Source organism: Agelaius phoeniceus, chromosome 20, assembly GCF_051311805.1.
Source record: "Agelaius phoeniceus isolate bAgePho1 chromosome 20, bAgePho1.hap1, whole genome shotgun sequence".
In the NCBI taxonomy this organism is placed as follows: domain Eukaryota; kingdom Metazoa; phylum Chordata; class Aves; order Passeriformes; family Icteridae; genus Agelaius; species Agelaius phoeniceus.
Window position 1 is genome coordinate 10,555,768 of NC_135284.1, and position 19,725 is coordinate 10,575,492.

Here is a 19,725-nt window from a genome sequence, read left to right on the forward strand (position 1 = left end):
AGCCTGGCCAGAGGGGACTTTTCTGAGCTTCTGTTCATTCCCTCCTGTCCAGTTCCCTCCCTGGCCAGGCATAAATCAGCCCTGGAGACACGAGCAGCAGCAATTGCTGGCACCCCCAGCACCCTGGTTCACAAAACAATACACAATGGATTATTCAGAGCACACCCTGCGTCACACACCAGTAATTATAAACATGAAATCTATCAAATAATGACAATTAACAGTGGATCTGACAGAGTAACACACTCCAAATAGCCTGGTGGTTGATTACGTCTTATTAATGAAATGCCAAAACATTGAGGGCTCTTAGCAGGACAATTAATTGCTCCCAATAAATCTGACTTCTGCCAGACCTCATCTTTAAAGGAGGCTTTGGGACATCTGGTGAGGGTTATTTTGTAAAGCAATGGCTGATGGTTCCTACAGAAAATTCCCTGGGAGCTGGGAGGACTGGAGCCACCAACACACAGAAATGAGCAGAAGGGAATTAGAGACAAGGGCAACCCCAACACTGGAATAATTTTGTATAAACTGGGGTGGATTGTGGTGTAAGATTCCAACCAAGATCCACTCCCAGCACTTCCCTGCAAACATCCAGGGCCAGCAGCTTCTTTGGAACAGCGTCCTCAGACACAATGGCCCAGATTCAAGGGATCCAAGGAGGATCCCAGGCTGCTGGGAGAGGGTGGGCGGCCCCAAAGGGAGACCTGTCCCCCCCAGAGTGCCCAGAGCCACGAGGCTGGGCTGTCACTGCCCCAGGGATGGGCTGTGGGGACAAAGACTCCCCCCCAGAGTGCCCAGAGCCACCAGGCTGGGCTGTCACTGCCCCAGGGATGGGCTGTGGGGACAAAGACTCCTCCCCAAGGGTCCAGAGCAACCAGGCTGGGCTGTCACTGCCCAGGGATGGGCTGTGGGGACAAAGACTCCTCCCCAAGGGCCCAGAGCCACCAGGCTGGGCTGTCACTGCCCAGGGATGGGCTGTGGGGACAAAGACTCCTCCCCAAGGGTCCAGGGCCACCAGGCTGGGCTGTCACTGCCCAGGGACGGGCTGTGGGGACAAAGCCTGCAGGGGCTGTTGTGCCAATGGCTCCACTCCTGCAGACACTGGGAATGTCAGCTGCCCTGGACACACAGCACTGCTGCCAAATGTGGTCTGTGTGTCCGTCCATCCATCCATCCATCCATCCATCCATGCAGCCCCTCCTGTGGCAGGGATCCCAGTGACTGCTGTGTGTGGGGTCACTGGGATCACTGGGCCCTTTCCAGGGGCCAAACCCCGGAGCTCTGGGCTCTCCCTGGCCCCAGCCCATGCTGGAGCCCCTCACCATCCCTGATTGCCCAGCTCCTGTCAGGGAGAGCAGGGTCAGGCTGTGCTGCTTTCCCTGCAAGCTCCTGCTCCTGGGAAGATTCAGTAGAGCTGTTCCAGGAACCCCAGGGATCATTTCCTGCTGGAGCAGTGTTGGGCTCTCAGGGTGGCACAAATTACAGCATCCTTATTTTTATTTCAGCCTTCATTTGAAGGGAACGTACGAGAGAAATCTGACGCTGGCTGGGCCTGGAAGCCACAAGCACTCTGTAAACAAGCTCTGCTCTGAGATTTCCATGTTTCTTCCTGAAACACCAGGAGAACCAGCAGCACTGGCTAATTGGAAACAGCTACAGAGACTTCATTTTCTTGTTTTTTCTGGGATTTGCTCTCGGGCTGGCTCTTCCCAACCTTAATACCTGGCTGGGTTGATCAACTCTTTGGAATGTCATTTGCATAAGGGTTGATGTGCTGAGGAGAAATCACTGCCCTGGAGAGGTCAGGGATATCCAGGGGAAAAAGGAGAGAGGCCATTTCTCCTTGAGTGCTGCTTTTAAAAGGGGTCAGAGCAGAGTCTCTGACCTGAATGAATAAATAGACCCCAAGGAACACTTTACTGTGACATCCTTGGGAGCCTCTGGACACAGCCTCAAACCCTTGGGGACATTTGTCAATCAGCAGCAGAGAAACGTGCAAGTATTCCAGCCCTGCCCCCAGGGTCACAGCATCCCTGGAGGCAGCAGCACCTCAGCTCCTGGGCTGGGACAGGCTGGGAGCACCTCAGCTCCTGGGCTGGGACAGGCTGGGAACCCCTCAGCTCCTGGGCTGGGACAGGCTGGGATAGGCTGGGATAGGCTGGGACAGGCTGGGACAGGCTGGGACAGGCTGGGACAGGCTGGAGCACCTCAGCTCCTGTGCTGGGACAGGCTGGGATAGGCTGGGACAGGCTGGGACAGGCTGGGAATCCCTCAGCTCCTGGGCTGGGACAGGCTGGGACAGGCTGGAGCACCTCAGCTCCTGGGCTGGGACAGGCTGGGAACAGCTGGGACAGGCTGGGACAGGCTGGGACAGGCTGGGAACCCCTCAGCTCCTGTGCTGGGACAGGCTGGGACAGGCAGCAGCACCAGCAGGGCTCACCCAGGACACGTTTTCCTCCTCAGTTTGCCCAAGGCTTGGCAGGAGGGGTCTCAAACAGCTGAGCCCTGCACGCCCTGAGGGACAGAGAGTCTCTTTAGGCTCCTGCAGCTCCTCAGCTCTGAGAGTCTCTGCCCCCCTGAGCCCTGCAGAGCCAGGCCCTGGGCAGGAACAGGGCACAGACTCCAGGAATGGGGGCTGGCATGGAGGAAGCCAGGCTGGATTTGTGCAGGGCACCAGCAGAGCCCTTCCCACCACTGAATGAGTCCCAGCTCCTCAGGCTGCCTCACGTTCTGGTCTAACATTCCAGCAGCCAGGAGAAGGAGATGCACACAGATGTCCTCCCTGCTGTCACCTGTGCCAGGCACCCTGCAGGACACCCAGTGACCACAGGCAAGCCTCACTGCCCAGCCCTGTTCACATTTTAACCTTCCTGCACTCCTGAGCTCCCAAAGCTCTGCTGCAGGGAAGGACTTCAGGCAAAGGCAGGGAATATAGGAGGGTGAGGAAAAGGGCTCAGAGAGCCCCAAACCAGCTCCTCCAGCAGGCATCACTCAGTGCTGGGGTTCACAGATGAACCCACTGGGCCCTGTCACCCCACTGGGCAGTGTCCCCACCCCAGGGACAGCCACCAAACCTGCAGGGAGGCCAGCAAACAGGGAATGGCTCCAGGTATGGAGCAATATGGACCCAGCCAGGTGAAATGCTGGGTAGTGCCTGGGAAAGGGAGGGCCAGGAAAGGTCCAGGACCAAAAAGGGGCCTGGAAGCCCCAGCTGGGGCAGACCTGAGGACAGGGTTCAGTGCAGATGTTTGAGGGACAGACCTGAGGACAGGGTTCAGTGCAGATGTTTGAGGGACAGACCTAAGGACAGGGTTCAGTGCAGATGTTCCAGATTTGCTTTTCTCCTGCTGTAAAAATGCAATTGCAAGGACGCCCAGCAAGCCTCCACAAGCTGATGTTAAGTTCAAGGAATGAGAGGGCACTTTTAGAACCACCCACTGAATTTCTTTACATCCTCCAGGTCCTGCCTATGGACTCCAGGTTCAACAGACTAAATTCAGACTGTGGCTTTTATTACCACTGCTTAATGTCTTTATTCTGAGAACCATTTTCACATGTTAGTGCTTTTATCGAAGGAGGCTGCAGTTAATTAAAAGCAGACCTTTAAACCAGTTTGTTTCTATTGCCCTTTTTTCATGATAGCCCAAGAACTATTGCATAATACCCAGGATTTACTTGAGTTTCTGCCTCACACTTCTAACCACATTCACAGGTTAAAAGCACAGTTAAAGCCTCCCCAGCCTGGCAAAGCTCTGCCATATGATCAATTCCCAGTACATCATTACCTGGGGACTGTATGAACTGAATAAAACTGACTTGGTCTTTTTACACAACATTAGAAAACCCTCTCAGTTCACCTCAGGAAGGCACCTGGCCACAATGAATGCTCCCAGACCCTTCTGACATTCCCAGCATTTTCTGAAAAGGCTCTGCCTGTTTGAATTTGCATCTCCTCATAGATTGCCTGCCATATTTCATCCCAAATCAATAAAAGCTCTGTGAGCACAGATGTAAAATGATGGTGGAGGGTATTTCTAGTCCAAGGAGTTTCTCAATGCGCATTTTGCTCAGTTTACCACAACTCTGGAAGACAAAACACGCACGGCACCATCACTGCACGGGTCAAGCCATGATTTTGCTTAGAAATTAGGACATTTCAAAGGAAATACGACGGGAAAGTTGCATTGCTCTGAACCGACAGGGGCAGCGTTCCGGGGGCAGGGGGAGCCGCACGGGACCGGCCATTGCAATGTGACTGAAGGGGCTGGGGCAGGGCAGCCCGGACAAGCAGCCCCCAAAATGCTGTTTCTAAGCCCATCTACAGTTACAGAGCTGCCGTGGGATGGAAAGGATCGGCTGCATCAGCAGAACCCTCGAGCACACCGCGATTGGACAGAACCTGCCTGGAAATGGAGCCAGGGAGGGGGAACCAGGCTCAGCCCCGCTCCCCCACGGGTGAGGCAGGCAGGAAAGAGATCGGGGTTAAATTTCCCTTTGTGCCTTTTGCTGTGTTTCCTTTGGGGCTTTTTCTCCTGGCAAGCCAAGTTCTGCCCTGGGCTCGATGGCAGAGAGCTGCTCCCGAGGCGCTTTTGTTCCCTGCTGAAATGCCCCTGGCCCACCGAGAACTCAGGGGAAGGCGCTGTGGGAGCCAGGCGAGCTCTGCACCCTCCCGAGGGATGGAGGAGCAGAACGCAGCTCCCGCAGGACAGAGCCTCCCCAGGGGAGAGCCTGGCACCCCCGCGAGCCTCACCCGAGCAGGACCCGGCTGCTCTCCCTCATTGCCGCTGGGATTGTGCCCCAGCCGTGCAGACCCCTCCAGGCACAGCCTTTATCCACAGGTGCAGTGCAGAGAGGATCTGGCTACAGGTCCAGAGCATCCTCTGAGCAAAGAGCCGAGCATCCACCGAGACTCCCCGGACTGGGAGGATGAAGCTTCCCCGTCAAACCCTTCCCGGGAACAGAGTCCCACACATGCATTGCTGGGGAAAGGGAGCGTGCAGAACCCACGGGAAGCCAGCTGGAAAATTCCCTGCTAAAGACCTGGCATGGGGAGCTCTTACCTGCTCGGATTTGTATTCCCAGCTAGCAGCACACCTACAGCCCCAGGCTCTCAGGGGGCATCGCGGGGGAGCTGATTGCTGCAGGTCATGGGTGTGTACAGCCAGAAGCAAAAAAAAACCGACCCAAAACAACCCCCCCAGAATCCCCCAAAAGCCACAACATGACCCAAATGAGATCCCTGCAGCGGCTGTCTCGTTACAAGCAAGATGAGATGAAGGAGGGGTTTTTACTTGCTCTGAGGCATCATATGGAGCTTAATCACAGCAGTTACGTATTGGGTTCTTTTGGCCTTCAATCAAGTGTGTCATTTCGGTGGCAGCTGCCTACGTGATGCTAGCACCCTGGGCGCTCCAGTCCTGTGCCACTGCCGGCCTTGTGCAGCTATTCTACAGCTCAACAACGGGCAAATTCCATTTCCCAGGCTGCGGGAAGCTCCTCCTGTAGTCCAGCGAGCCCTTGGAGCCACCCAGGATCACACACCTCTCCTCCGGTACCCAGAGCCCACCGCAGCGCCCGTCCCGCTCTCATCTCCCGGCGCAGCCCATCCGTGTCCCGAGGACTTCCAACACTCCCAAAGCCACCGGGAGGGGACACAGCTCGCCAGGCGCCCCGCGCTAAGGGGGAGGCAGCTGCTCCACGGAAAACAGCGAAACTTGGTGGGTGGGAAAGGTCTGAGGAGCTGCTGAGTAACCGCGGAAGGGCTCGGCCAGGAGCCGGCACAGCCCCAGCCCCGCTGCAGCCCCGGGGCTGCTCGAGGGGGATGCAGGAGGCGAGCGCTGCAAATCAGGTGTTGGACCTGGTGACTGAATCAGCTGAAAGCAGCCGGGGCTGGGCTCATCACGGCTCCGAGCGGGCAGCGGGGGTCGGGCGCGACTCTGCCCGGAGCATTTCGGTTGCCGACAGCGGCATCAGGAGGTGTTCGGGGCCGGATTCCTCCGTCAAGTGCATTGGTTGGGTTTGACAGATTGATAAGGACCCGTCCATTCAAACAGATGGCGGATGCTCCCTCTGCTCCGGGATCTGGGATCTCCACCCGTGTCCGACTCCCCGAGAGCAGGACACCGCATAGACACCGAGCTCTCATTACATCACCCGCTACGGACGAGCAGGGGGCCAGGAAACGAATTAAAAAGGTTTTCTGGGCAGCCAAAGTGCTGTTGTGCCGCTCCATGGCAACTCCACAAACACGCGTGTGAGCGCCCACAGCCGCACACCGCCGGCGAGGGGCACGGCCGCGGATCCGGGTACCGAGGGGAGGGGATGAGCATCCCGAGCATCCCCCCGCGCACCCCGCGGCCTCCCGCGGCTCCCCCCGCGGGGATCGCTCGGCTGCCGGCCCGGCTGAGCCGGCTGGCGGCGTTGGCTGAAGCCCCAACAGGTTCCCGGTGGAGCCGCGGTGCCCCCGAGCCGGGGAGGGGAGGGCGCTGCCGGCTCCCTCCGAGCCCTCCCTCCGTCCCCGCCCGGCCGGGGGGCAGCCCGAGCTCTCCCCATCCTCGCCACCTCCTCACTCACCTCTCCACCAGCCGGCTCCTCCGCCACAGGTTTGCTCGGCTCCACTGTCCCCCCCCGCCCCTCCAGATCGCTCGCAGACGAGTTATTCAGAGGAGGATGGAGGGAGGAGGAACACAGAGATCTGGGCGGTGGGGATGGCGGAGAGAAAAAAAATAATATAAAAAAAAAACCCCACCAAGCGAAGGGATGAAATCAAATCAAAGAAGCGAAGAACTGGACTGAACGGAGGCGATGCAGGAGGAGGAGGAGGAGAGCGGCGCGGCGCGGCAGCCCCGGCTCAGCGCCCCATGGCCCCGCAGCCCCGAGCGCAGCCCGAGCCCCGCCGCGCCGCGCCGCTCCCCCGGCCCGGCCAGGGACCACCCTCCCTCCCCTCCGCCGGCAGCCCTGCGGCGCGGCCCCCGCTAACCCCTTCCTCGCCGGGCTCCCCCTTCCTCGCCGGGCTCCCCCCTCCGCCCCAGCGCCAGCCCCAGCCCAGCCGGGGATGCTGCGCGCAGGGAGCGGCCCCAGCCCCGGGCAGGGCTCCGGGGAACGGGGGGAGCCGCTCCTTGGGGGCCGAGCCCCCCTCGGCAGGGTGCGTCTCCAGGTCTCCTTTCGGCAGGGAGCGGGGTTAAGCCGCCGGTTTCTTTTTTAGAAGCACGGAATCGTTGGTTGGAAAAGACCTCCAGGATCAAGTCCAGCCATTGCCCCGGCACTGCCAAGGCCACCAGTGACCCCTGTCCCCAAGTGCCACGCCCATCCCTCCAGGGACGGGGACTCCACCACCTCCCTGGGCAGCTCCGGCCAGTTCCTGACCACCCTTTACATGGAGGAATTTCCCAAAATCCCCCCTGAGGCTCCCCTGGCCCAGCCTGAGGCCGTTCCCTCTGCTCCTGTCCCTGTTCCCTGGGAGCACAGCCCGACCCCCCCGGCTGTCCCCTCCTGTCAGGAGCTGTGCAGAGCCACAAGGGCCCCCCTGAGCCTCCTTTGCTCCAGGCTGAGCCCCTGCCCAGCTCCCTCAGCTGCTCCTGGGGCTCCAGACCCTCCCCAGCTCCATTCCCTTCCCTGGACTTGCTCCAGCCCCTCAGGGTCTGTCTTTCGTGAGGCCCAAAATTCCCCCAGCACTGGAGGTGCCCCAGCAGTGCCAGCACAGGGGACAGTCACTGCCCTCACTGCCCTGGTCACACCATTGCTGATATTGGCCAGAATGGCCTTGGACTTCTTGGCCAGCAGCAGTGGAGGAGAAGAATCCACAGCTGCAGGTGTGTCCTGTGCTCTGTGTGCCCAAACTCTGCTTCTCCCTGCATCCAGGGCCCCCAGCCCGCCTGGCCCCACTGGCAGAGCCCCATCACGATCCCAGGGGCTGGGAAGGAGGAGGTGCCTGCAGGAATGCCCTTCTCCCTGCCACATCTCCCCCCTTGCCTGCTGCAGTCACCTTCAGCTGGTAGCAGCACTCGGTGGAGCCGCCTTGGCTGCCCAGCTCCTGTTGGAATGCTCCTGAGGCACACAGTCCTTGGATCCCTGCCTGGCACCAGCACAGCCCCTGACCCCGGGGACAGCTGGGCCAGGACGCTCCCAGCAGGGGAAGTTTGACTGAAACCAATTTGGGCTGAAAGGAAGCAGAGATGCTGTGCTGTGACAGCAGCTGACTGCAGGAGAGGCTCTGATGGGAGCCCAGCACGGCTCAAACTGCCTCAATTGGATCTGGAAAACAGCCTGGAGAGACACCTGCCATCTCCAGCAACTCCCACAGCCCTGTGTGCATCAGACAAAGCCTGCAGAGTGTGGATCTTAGGGCTCAAAGGTGTTTAATTCACATCTTGTCTCCCTTGTACTTTTCTGCTGTAAAATCCTTCCTGTCTCCTTCCCTTCAGCTTCGTGGGTCATGTGTTCCCCATGCTGGGATTTATTGGGATCAGAATGAACATGGGCTGCATCTCAGGACCCAGGGGCAGAGGGATTTTGGCTCTCTCTGCTCCCTGTGCAGACAAACTCCATAGAAACCCAGTCTCCACTGATGGTCAACTCATTTTGCTCCACCAGCTCAGCTGTCCTGCCCCAGGGGGGATTTCTGCATCCCACTGCCCCTCTCCCACTGCCTGGACATTGCCTGCACAGAGATTCAGGAATTTAGCCACGCTCCAAGTCCCTTATAAACCATCAGGGCTGGGCTAGAGTTTCACCATTTTTATTAATTTATTGGCATTCAGTGAGAAGATAATCCCTGCTCCAGGAGCAAGGCCCTCAGCACCAGTGGTGGAAGGTGAGTGATGGCACCAAATGTTGTTCAATCAGAATGAGATGCAGATGAATCTCATCCTTTTACTTTTTGTTCCTATTTTTTTCCCCTTGATCCATGAGAAAACTTTCACCTGCAAGCTCCCTCATCTCCATCTGGGCTGCCTATGTGAGTAAATGGGGGCAAACCTCCTCATGTGGGAAATTTATTCCCTGCCTTTAGCTAATTTCCTTTCCTTCAGCTCTGGAAAACATTAACCACAAAGGTCCCAACCTTCATGGCTGAAAACAGTAGCTGGAAAACCCATTAGGCCAATATATTTATAATTAAAAATTCTGAAAGGAATGAGTCCTCATTAATCCCCAAATAGATCCAGAATATCTCCAGGTTGTGTCCACATCAATAGGGGCAGCCCACGGCTCTTTTCCCTTTTTTCTTTGTTACAGTGCAGAGCTGGTCACTCCAAACCCTCTGGTTTTCAGCTTCTCCTGGGGCTGAGGGGGGGATGGACCTCTCCAGGAGGATGGGGCTTCCCTGGGGATCAGCCCTGGGATGTTTGGAATACAGCAGAGCCAATAAAACCCTAAGGTGCCACAGAGAGTGATGGCAGCAGGGCAGGCGGCTGTCCCTGCCTGGGGACACTGTGGGTGTCACTCCCAGGGTGACCAGCACCTGCTGAATTCCCCAGGAGCTGCTCCCTCCAGTCAGGCTCCTCCCTGGGGCCCAGCTCGTGGGGAGATGCCCAGTACAGCCACCCCCAGGGCAGGGCAGGGTCCTGGTTTGGGAGCCCAGCCAGGGGTGAGGGACCACGGAGCAGCAGCAGCAATAAATTGGGTGTCCAAGGGGAGGCAGGGCAAGCCAGGCTATGGCTCCAGGAGAGCCGTGTGCCTCTCCAAGATCCCTTGTAGCCAAAGGGGAGGCCTGCAGGGCCAAACATCGGGGTTCCTCAGAGAAGAAAGTCCTCGATGGGATTAAAGAGCTTTGTTCTGTTAGTTAGGAATGGGCCTCTGGAATGAAAAGCCCAGAAAATCGGGAAGGCCCTTGGAGGGGGGAGCTCTGCAATCCTCCCTTCCCCATAGTGCTCAGAGGGGGCTCTGCCCACTCCAGTGTGGAATGTCCTGGGCAACACCCACTGTCCCCACCCTGGGGAGGGCTCAGGAGCCTTTCCCACCCTCGAATGGGAGAGGTTTTCCAACCTCCAGCCCACATTTTCAGTATTGCTTAATTCCACCCCATTATTTCTGATGAAACACTTGGTGGAAGGAGTACAATTGCTCCCTAGCCTGGATTTTCATGTTTTAAAGGTGCTTAATTATTCCAGGAGAAACTTTTATTTTTCCTTTTCCTCCACCTCGCTTCTGCACTGGATGCTTTCTCCTGGAGTTTAATTAGCACATTTCAGAATGGAATATTGAGATTAAATCACTGCTGGGCGAGCTCTGCTCCAGGATTGATGATCCTTGGGCACAGCTTTTGTTGGAGCTGCCAGCTCAGGCCATGGATTTATGGATCAAAGGGTTCTTTGGGCCGGGAGTGGTGCCGCAGCGGGCTGGGGACACGGGCCAGGCTGCCAGCCTTGTTCCCCCACAGCCACAGAAAGGAGGGATGAGGGGGCTGGGGGTGATGTCAGGGTGGGCAGGCCCTGACAGGGAGCAGCTGCGGCTGTCTCAGCCCTGGCAGTGCCCCAGGCCAGGCTGCAGCTCCCTGGGACAGTGGAAGGGGTCCCCAGGGCAGGGGTGGCACTGGACCCCTTTGAAGGGGTGGCACTGGACCCCTTTGAAGGGGTGGCACTGGACCCCTTTGAAGGGGTGGCACTGGATCCCTTTGAAGGGGTGGCACTGGACCCCTTTGAAGTCCCTCCCAGTCCCGAGCACCCCAGGCTCCCCCTGGGCAGAGGGGACACCCTGCAGCCCTGCAGGGGACAAGGAGGGCAGGCACAGCCCAGCAGCAGGGCTGGCACAGCAGCACCTCAGCCCCACCATCTGTGGGATCCATGGCAGCCTCTCCCAGAGCCTGGGGCTGGCTGCAAACATCAGATGTAGGCACAGCTTTGGCTCCAGGCCAGCCCCTTTCCTGCTGCCTCAAATGCCAGCATTTTGATTCAAGCTCATCTGCAAATGCTAAAAAAGCTGCAGCTTTGCAACAGAGTCCACCCTGGTGGAGCTCATTGAACGGAGACCTTGAGGGAGGGGGAAGATCCCAAACCTTTAATTGTGTTACCTCACCCAGCTAAAGGCATAGACACCCACAGGGATCTTCTCCCAGAGAGGCTCCAAACACTTGTGGCTTCCCTGGGGCCAGGGAACCCTCTGTGGACAGGAATTTTTGCTTACAGCCCTTGCAGGAAGGCTCCTCATGCCAGGAGCTCCTGTGAGGGAGATTATCCCAAAAACTCCCAGCAATGCCCATGTGGGAGACAAGAACACCTCCAGCTGGTGCTGCTGGGCAGGCTGGCTTTCCTCTGGTCACTCAGAGCAGCTCTGGCACAGAGTGCAGCAGAAGTGGGTGAGGTTTCACCCTTCAGAGCCCACAGACTGAGCCCCAGCCCCAAAGCCAGCAGGAATTTCAGCAGCCAGGGCTGGGGGGGCTCTCTGGGGTTTGTTTTGCTCTTTGAAAGATAGCCCTGTAATTTAGTGACTCATCCATTCTCCAGCCTTTGTTGCTTTTCATTTTCAACATCTTTAAGCTGTTTGTGGAGAATGTGCTTATTTTTAGACTTCCCATCAGGGAGAGGCATCTGAGCTGAGGGAAGAGCTCCATTGAGGCTTTGGTGTCTGGGGTGTTAATGGGCAAATTTCCTGCTGGGGAGAGATTTCCTTCCTTCCTTCCTTCCTTCCTTCCTTCCTTCCTTCCTTCCTTCCTTCCTTCCTTCCTTCCTTCCTTCCTCCCTCCCTCCACTGGGAGCAGGAGGGGTTCACAGGCTGTGCCCTGGGGGTCTCTGGGGTGCATCGAGCTCTGAGCCCCTGGAGGGAGGAGGGGGAGGATGGATGCAGGGAAAACCAACAAATCTTGGGGCATCAGGAATAAAGAGGCCTCAGGATCTCAAATCATCCTTATCAAACCTGCAAATCTCTGTCCATAGTCAGAAATTCTCTGTCCCATGGCACAGACTGGCAGCAGGAAGGGCAGAGGAGGAGAGCAGCCCTCAGCCAAGAGCCAACCCCCATTTCTCTCCCCTGCAGCAAATCATGAGGAGTATTGAGTAATTCTGCTTAATTCAGGTTTGTTTGTTCTTTCTTTTTAAAAGCAATGTTTTTATTTGAAAAAATTAAGTCAATTTTTTCCAGAAAATTGACAAAACAGAAGATGCTTTTTGAGTTAATGAATAGGTTTGGGGTTGGATTGGTTTGTGAAGTCTGACACCTCCTCATTTTGGTTTGCAGCTCCAAATTCTTGTGGGGAGCTTTAAAATGAAAGGAAATTTCAAAATGAAAATTGGCTCTGTTGCACACCGAGCCAGGCATCTGATCAGGAAAAAAAAAGGGAAAAAAAAAAAGCCCAATCCTGCCTGCTTCTTTCTTTCTTTCTTTCTTTTAATTTAATTAAGTCAATGGAGAACGGAAAGGCCTCAAATGAAAACCACACTGGCCCCAAACGTCTCCAAGGCTCCAGATGTGAATTCCTGCACCTTCTGCTGGCGAGCACATCCTGGCTGTCCTCCAGCACTCGGGCACAGCCCCTGCTCAGGAAGGAGAGCAGGAGCCAGGGATGGCCTGGAAAAGGCCAGGAGGTGGCTGCAGTCCATCCCTGGAATATGGGATCATCCAGACCTGAGCTCAGCTCTCAGGGCACGTCCCATGGACTCTGCTTTGCCCCATGGAGCCATTTGGGGTTTGCCATCCTGTGCCACCCCCTGTCCCCAGTGTTGGAGCGTTGGGGGGCAGGACAGTGGGGATGAATGGAGAGCAGAGATCTCTGCAGCCAGGTCAGGAACTTGGGGTTTATTGCAAAGGGCCTGGGGGCAGGGCCCTGCTGGGAGCTGCCAGCCACAGCTCAGAGCAGGCCTGAGAGAAGAGAGGGGCAGAGAGGATGAGAGGGTAAGAGAGTAAGGGAGTAAAAAGGTAAGAGAGCGATTGTTCCAATACAATAAATCTTCTTCTGTGTTGAATATTCTCATTCTCACTGACCAATCTAGTACAAGATACAAATCCTATAGCATTTCCATACAGCCTATAAGAATCATTACATTACCACACTGTGTTACATTTTAAACCCTACAAACTCCTCTTTGGGCCCCTTCTGCCAAGCTGTAGGGTCTGCTCTGCCCCTTGGGCCTGTCTGCAAGCAGAGGGTGTTCCATCAAAAGGGGATCACCTTCAGCTGGCCATGCCATTGTTTTCCAGTTGTTCAGTAACTGAGGGATCTCAGAGCTTGCTTTCATTTCAATCTCACTTATAGTTTCTATATTCTCAAAATCTTTTGCCAGACAATCATATTTATAAGGCTTTCCTGTTTCATCTTCCCCAGCACCCAGGTGTCCCTCGGTGTCCCAGCCCAGGCTCAGCCTCAGCACGGCCCCAGAGGTGGTGCCAAGGAGCTGCTCCCCCAGCCAGCCCGGGCAGGGTCCTGGGCCAGCTCCAGGGAGCCTTTCCAGGCCACCTTTGTAACTGCACGGAGAGCCACAGTGCTGATGGATGGCTGGGAGTGCTCCCTGGTGCCTGGTGTCCCCTCCTCTGTCCTGGCTATCCCCTCCCCTGTCCTGGCTATCCCCTCCCCTGTCCTGGCTGTCCCCTCCCTATCCTGGCTGTCCCCTCCCCTGTCCTGGCTGTCCCCTCCCTATCCTGGCTGTCCCCTCCCTGTCCTGGCTGTCCCCTCCCCTATCCTGGCTGTCCTCTCCCTGTCCTGGCTGTCCCCTCCCTATCCTGGCTGTCCCCTCCCCGGTGCCACCGGCCAGGCAGGGCAGGGCCCGTCTGCTCCTCATTCCCCGGAGCAGCTCCGGAGGCTCCTGGCCGTGTTTGACCTCCTGGCACAGACACAGGACCCAAAGCTGCTCAGCCACGAGCCAGAGCTCTGTGCTCTGCTCTGCTGTCCCCACCCCACGGGCTCGTGGTGGCACAAGGGACTCCCCTGGGGGAGCTGCCCCACCTCGTGTTCCCAAGGTCCTGCACCCTCTCTTTCCATTTCCTTAAATCGTGGAATCACAGAATCCCAGAATGGGTTGGGTTGGAGGGACCTCAAAGCCCATCCAGTGCCACCCCTCCATGGCAGGGACACCTCCCACTGTCCCAGGCTGCTCCAGGCCCCAATGTCCAGCCTGGCCTTGGGCACTGCCAGGGAGCCAGGGATCCACAGCTGCTCTGAGCACCCTGTGCCAGGGCCTCACAGGGGAGAATTCCCTCCCAATATCCCATCCATCCCTGCCCTCTGGCTGTTAAAACCATTCCCTTTGTCCTGGCACTCCATGCAAAGCACAAGGATGTTTTTTTGTTGCATCTAAAACTTTCCATGAGCCACAGGGAAACCCCCAGAGGGGCTTAGAGGTGAACCCCAGGCCTGGGTGAAGGCCCTGATGGAGCAGGTGAGGAGCACACCTGAAGCACAGAGAGGGGCATTCCCTGCTCAGGAACAGCCCCTCTGAGGAGCTGGCTCAGGGAACAGGAGGCAGGAGGGTCCATGTGCCCAGGCTGGGGGGACAGTGACAATGGGATGGTTTGTGCCAATATTTACCAGGCCAGCTGCCCCAGCCCCACCCAGCACCCCGAGCCATCAGCTGGGGGCACCTGTCCCAGGAGGGCAGGAGACAATCCCAGAGTTAATCACTGAGTGCTTGGGCCCAGAAATGCAGTGGCTTAAGAGAAAATCTCACTGTATTTTTTTTTTTTAATAAAAGCCTTTCTGCGGTAGATTCAACCCAGAAAAACCTTGCTCAGTCTGTGGATTGCAGTGCAGGTATGAGCCAAATACATGGTGAAAAGGAGATAAACACCGTGTCCTCCTGCATGGCCACGGGAGACAAATTCCCCATTTAGAAAGCCAATAAAAATGTATTTCTTTTAGAACAACTGCATTCACGGCACATTGTTTCTGTGAGAAAAATATGTTAGTGACTTTGAACTCCTCCAATGCCATCCAGAACATATTTTTTTCCCCAAAGTGTCTCGAAAGTAGCAAAAATTACGAAAGAATTAATGACTGTTAACAGCTGAAACAGATGGTCTGCTGTGAGTCCCCACAGCCTCATGCAACTGTGAGTCAAGCCATTTTTCAAAATGGTGAAGAAAGAAAAGTAATAAAAAAAAAAAAATCAATTTCCAAGGCTACCAGGCTTCCAAAATTCGGCTTCCAAAATTCCACTCGGACTTCCCAGGCGAAGGCAGCAGGAAAGGAGGGGCCGGCTCGCTCGGGCCCCACCTTTGGCTGCAGCCCGGGGTCCCTCTGCCCTCCCGGGAGATGCTCGGGGTTCGTCCGCGCTCAGCAGCGCCTGGGGCGGGTTCTGCTCCAGGGTCAGAGCCAGCATCCTCCCCGCACCCCGGCGTCCCCACGGCCACCCCGGGGGCAGCGGCGTCCCCCCATCCCCTCCCTCCCTCCATCCCTCCCTGCCAGCGCCGGGAAGGGCCCGCAGAGCACGAAAGCACTTGCCAGGAGGGGAACTCCGGTTGCCGGCTCCGCTGCGGCGGCTCCTCCTTCTCGCCCGGAGACTCATCCCCGCGGCCACCTTCACGCTTGGGCTGCCCCTCTGCCGGCTCCTGGATCAGCCCCATCGGGCACTCGAGTCGGCGGGGCCCGGGCGCGGGGCGAGCTCATCATGGGGCCAGGCGAGCCCGGAGCGCGACTCTGCGGAGGAGCGACACAAACTTCAGCGCACGCACGGCCAGGCTTTATCATTTATTTAAACCCCCCAGGTCAATAATTCATGCCGAGGAGCGGGACAGCAGCGGCAGCGCCGGCACCGAGCGGCCACATCTGGAACAGATGTTCGGTTCCCAATACAAGCGGGGCTCGGGGGAATGCACAGTGCCAGGGAACGGTGCGGGGCACGGCCCTGCTCCCTCGGGGCACCAGCCACGGGCTCCTGGGCTGGCACAGAGTGGGTGGAAGGGGCACCAGCCACGGGCTCCTGTGCTGGCACAGTGCAGGTGGAAGGGGCACCAGCCAAGGGCTCCTGGGCTGGCACAGAGTGGGTGGAAGGGGCATGAGCCACGGGCTCCTGGGCTGGCACAGAGTGGGTGGAAGGGGCACCAGCCACGGGCTCCTGGGCTGGCACAGAGTGGGTGGAAGGGGCAGGGCTGGCTCCAGCTGCAGCCCGGGCTGGAGGAGCTCAGACCCACAGTTCCACAGGCGCTCCTTGGCAGTGCTGGGCACAGGCTGGAAAGGCTCCTGCACACACCCACACGGGCATCCATGAGCCCCCCGGCCAGGAGCCCACTGCCATTGGTGCCAGCCCGGAGTGCCTCGCTCGGGGTCCCCCCAGCGGCCCCAGAGCTGTGCCAGGAGGTGGCACCGGGCAGAGCTGACCCCAGCCTGCACTGCCGGGCTGTGCCGGGACAAGAGGAGCACCTTTCATCGGCAGGTGTCACCCCCGGGGTGTCCCCTCAGCGAGTGTCACCCCCCCAGTGGTGACACACAAACCCTCCAAGCCTGACAGCCCCTCTGTGCCGTGCCACCGAGCCCCTGCCCGTCCCCACAGGGCCCTGAGGCCACTCCCAGCCCAGGCCACAGCTCCCCTTCCCCTCCCATGCCCAGCGGGGCCATGCCAGGGCTCCTCGTGGCCACAGCTCCCCTTCCTCTCTGCAGCCAGGACATGGCCATGGCAGGGCCCCTGTGGCTGGGACTGGCTGGCCCTGTCCCCATTCCTTTAGGGACAGCAGCCGTGAGCAGGGAGCGATGGAGCAATGCTGCCAGGCACCTGCTGTGCTTTAGGGACTGCCTTAGGGACTGGCCTGTGCGGGGCCAGGAGCTGGAATTCATCCTCCCCACTCAGGACATTCCAGGAACCTCTGATCCTTCGGCCAGGCTCTCTCCGTGCTCTGATAGACATACATTTATTTATTTATTTATTTATTTATTTATTGCTGGCCCCGGTGCCCCCGGGTGCCCCACAGATGCCCCTCGTTATCCTTCCTGACACCGGCTCCGGGCTCCTGCCGGGCCCCGGGCCCCGCCCCGGCTGTCCCCTCCCTGTGTCCCCTCCCTGTGTCCCGTCCCTGCTGTCCCTGCCCATCTGTCACTCGCCAGCTGGCCTCACTCGCCCGTTCTGTGGAAGGTGAATTGAAAGCAATAATTTCTTTGCCTGCAATTGCACAACACCTCAAGCACCTGAGCTGTGACCCAGCCCTCCAAGGTGTATTATTATTAATTATAATTATTATTAATTACAATTATTATTATTATTACTACCAGCACTGTTATCCCAGCCCTCTCAGGGCATCCTCTTGACACAGTCCTTATGTTTTGTGCTACCTCTTTTATCTCTGTGATTTGCAGCACCTCCTCTGATATCTGAGCTCCATTCTTTGGGCAATGCAAACTTGGAGATGCACAAATTTTCTCCGTGAAAATAAATTTTTTTCTTGCTCCTCTTCCCAAATGTGAACCTTGCACTTTACCCTGCCAGCCAGCCACCTAATGCCAGTAAGAAATGGACTTTCCTTTTCCCTAGATAATGACTGATCGTGCAGATTGGATAATGAAATAAGTAATGCCATTAGCAGCCCCTTAATCAGTGGTGAACAGTGAATAACACTGAGACTGCTCCTGAAGGACAGGGAAAGGGGAACTGGGCAGAAATGGGGAAACCACCCAAAATCCAGTCCCTTGCTCGCCACATTTCTTTTTTACTGCTGAGTGCCTAACAATCAATGCCTGAGGCATCCAGCCTTGCGCCAGCCTGTCCAGGTGAGGTGTCTGTGCTCAGGAGAGTCCCTGCACATCCTAAATCCTGCTGAATTCCACACTTAGCAGGCAGTCACTTCATTTCTGTCCCTGCCTCGTGCAGGATGTGAAAAAAGAGGGAGGAATCCAGGAGGGCCCTTCCCTGCAGTGCCATTAACAGTGGTGGTGGCACAACACGGCCACAGCTGCAGCAGGACCTGTCCCCACCCTCAGGACCTGTCCCATCCCTGGCTGTGCCTGAGCCACATTCCTGAGCATTCCCGGTGCTGGACATGGAGCTTGTTGCTGTCCTGCCAGCAGGTGACAAACAGGAGATGCTGGAGCAGATCAGAAATGAGATCTGAGCAGAGTCACCCCGGGGGAGCAGCTCCCCCTGGAGCAGGGCTGTCCCGTGCCTCTGGTGTCTGTCTCTGTGTTATCTCCACCCACAGAGAACGTGGCACCCCTGGGCTGGGTCTCCAGTCCCCATCCAGACACGGCTCTACCAAAGCTCAGCTGCTCTGTTAGCTCCCCTCCACCTTCCAATCCGAGGATCACTGAGCTTGGAAAAGATCTCCAGGATGAAGCCTAAGCTGTGCCCCATCCCCACCTTGTCCTGAGCCCAGAGCTCTGAGTGCCACATCCAACCCTTCCTTGGACACCTCCAAACCTCCCTGGGCAGCCCCTGCAGTGCCTGACTCCCCTTTCCATGGGGAAATTCCTGCTGATGTCCCCCCTGCCCCTCCCCTGGCCCAGCCTGAAGCCGTTCCCTCTGCTCCTGTCCCTGTTCCCTGGAGCACAGCCCGACCCCCCCGGCTGTCCCCTCCTGGCAGGAGCTGTGCAGAGCCACAAGGGCCCCCTGAGCCTCCTTTGCTCCAGGCTGAGCCCCTGCCCAGCTCCCTCAGCTGCTCCTGGGGCTCCAGACCCTCCCCAGCTCCATTCCCTTCCCTGGACACATTCCAGCCTCTCAGGGTCTTCCTTGGAGCAGCCCAGAACAGGACACAGGGCTGGAGGTGCCTCATCCTCCAGGTGTGGCCTCAATCTTTGTGCCGAGTGGCCCAGCAGGGATTTTAGGAAGAGCTGCATTGTGAGTAAACACCACCCTGAACTGCTGAGAACCTTTCCCCAGGAGTGCTCACTCTGGGAGAGAGGAAGATCAGGAACAACAACCCTAAAACTAAAAATTATCAAAGAGAAGACTGAATGGGACCCTTTTGAACCCCCTCGGTAAGACACCTCCTCCATCCTCACCTCCAGCCCTCTCACAGCACCGCAGTGAGGCTGTGAACACCTCGGTGTCCCTGAAAGGGTTAATTGGGAAGGCATTTTCCGCCCAGCCCCTCGCTGGCCCGGCACTGGAGCTCCTGGCCCTGCTTCCCTCTCTCCTTGGAGCCAGCCCGACGGTGACTCACGGAGCTCATCCCGGTTTGGTGACACTTGTCACCCGAATGTGCTGCTGGGGAGAGCCAGGAGGGGCACGAACACGGGCACGGAGCAAAGGTGGGGCTCGTCCTAACCGGGGGTGACGCTGCTTTCTTTTCTCTGATAATCAGTGCTGCTCAGAAGAGGAGAACCCAGCTCTAAGGGAAAAGAAGGGTCCTCACATCACTTCTTCCATCAGGCTGACACCTCTTCATCTCGGGGAATTTAACATCTGTTACATAATTCAGGGAACATGTGGTTATTTTCCAGGCTTATTAATAGCCCAAACCCCACAGCTTAAATGGAAATGAGCAGCTGCTCCAGACTTCACCTCTGGAGCGGGGCTGGGAGCTGGGAGCAGGTACCGGGTGGGGCTGGCTGGGGCTCAGGGCTCCCCCTGCCGCAGCCTGGGCTGATGCTCACACAGCTGCACTCCCGCATTCCCCCCGGGCCTCCTTCCCTTCACATCTCATTTTTCTTTCCAGGAGAGGCAGAGGATGGTGGAGAGGGTTGGGGAAGTGCAGAGAGGAGTGGAGGGAGACAGTGGATCATTGTACACTCTGTCCCAAACCAATTCCATTCACAGGTCACTCAGTCACTTCCCAGATGTCCAACAGGGCTTGCAGGCACTTCCAAGGCAGGATTCAATCCTGAATGCCCGAGCTGCCCTCTCACTTGGGGAGCAGGCTGAGGAAGGCCCT

At 57.4% G+C, this 19,725-nt stretch overlaps 1 protein-coding gene across 5 annotated transcripts in view; it reads right to left on the bottom strand.

Annotated features, from left to right (window-relative positions):
* The window catches only part of CALN1 (calneuron 1), a 172,518-nt gene that overhangs the window by 136,729 nt on the left and 16,064 nt on the right, over window positions 1-19,725 (bottom strand). For 2 of the 5 annotated variants that reach the window (XM_077188551.1, XM_077188552.1), the window contains exon 2: window positions 15,371-15,565. In XM_077188551.1, coding sequence (XP_077044666.1) covers window positions 15,371-15,492 — 122 coding nt within the window. In that variant the 5' untranslated portion in view covers window positions 15,493-15,565. The other 3 variants (XM_077188556.1, XM_077188554.1, XM_077188555.1) reach the window with 3 other exon arrangements.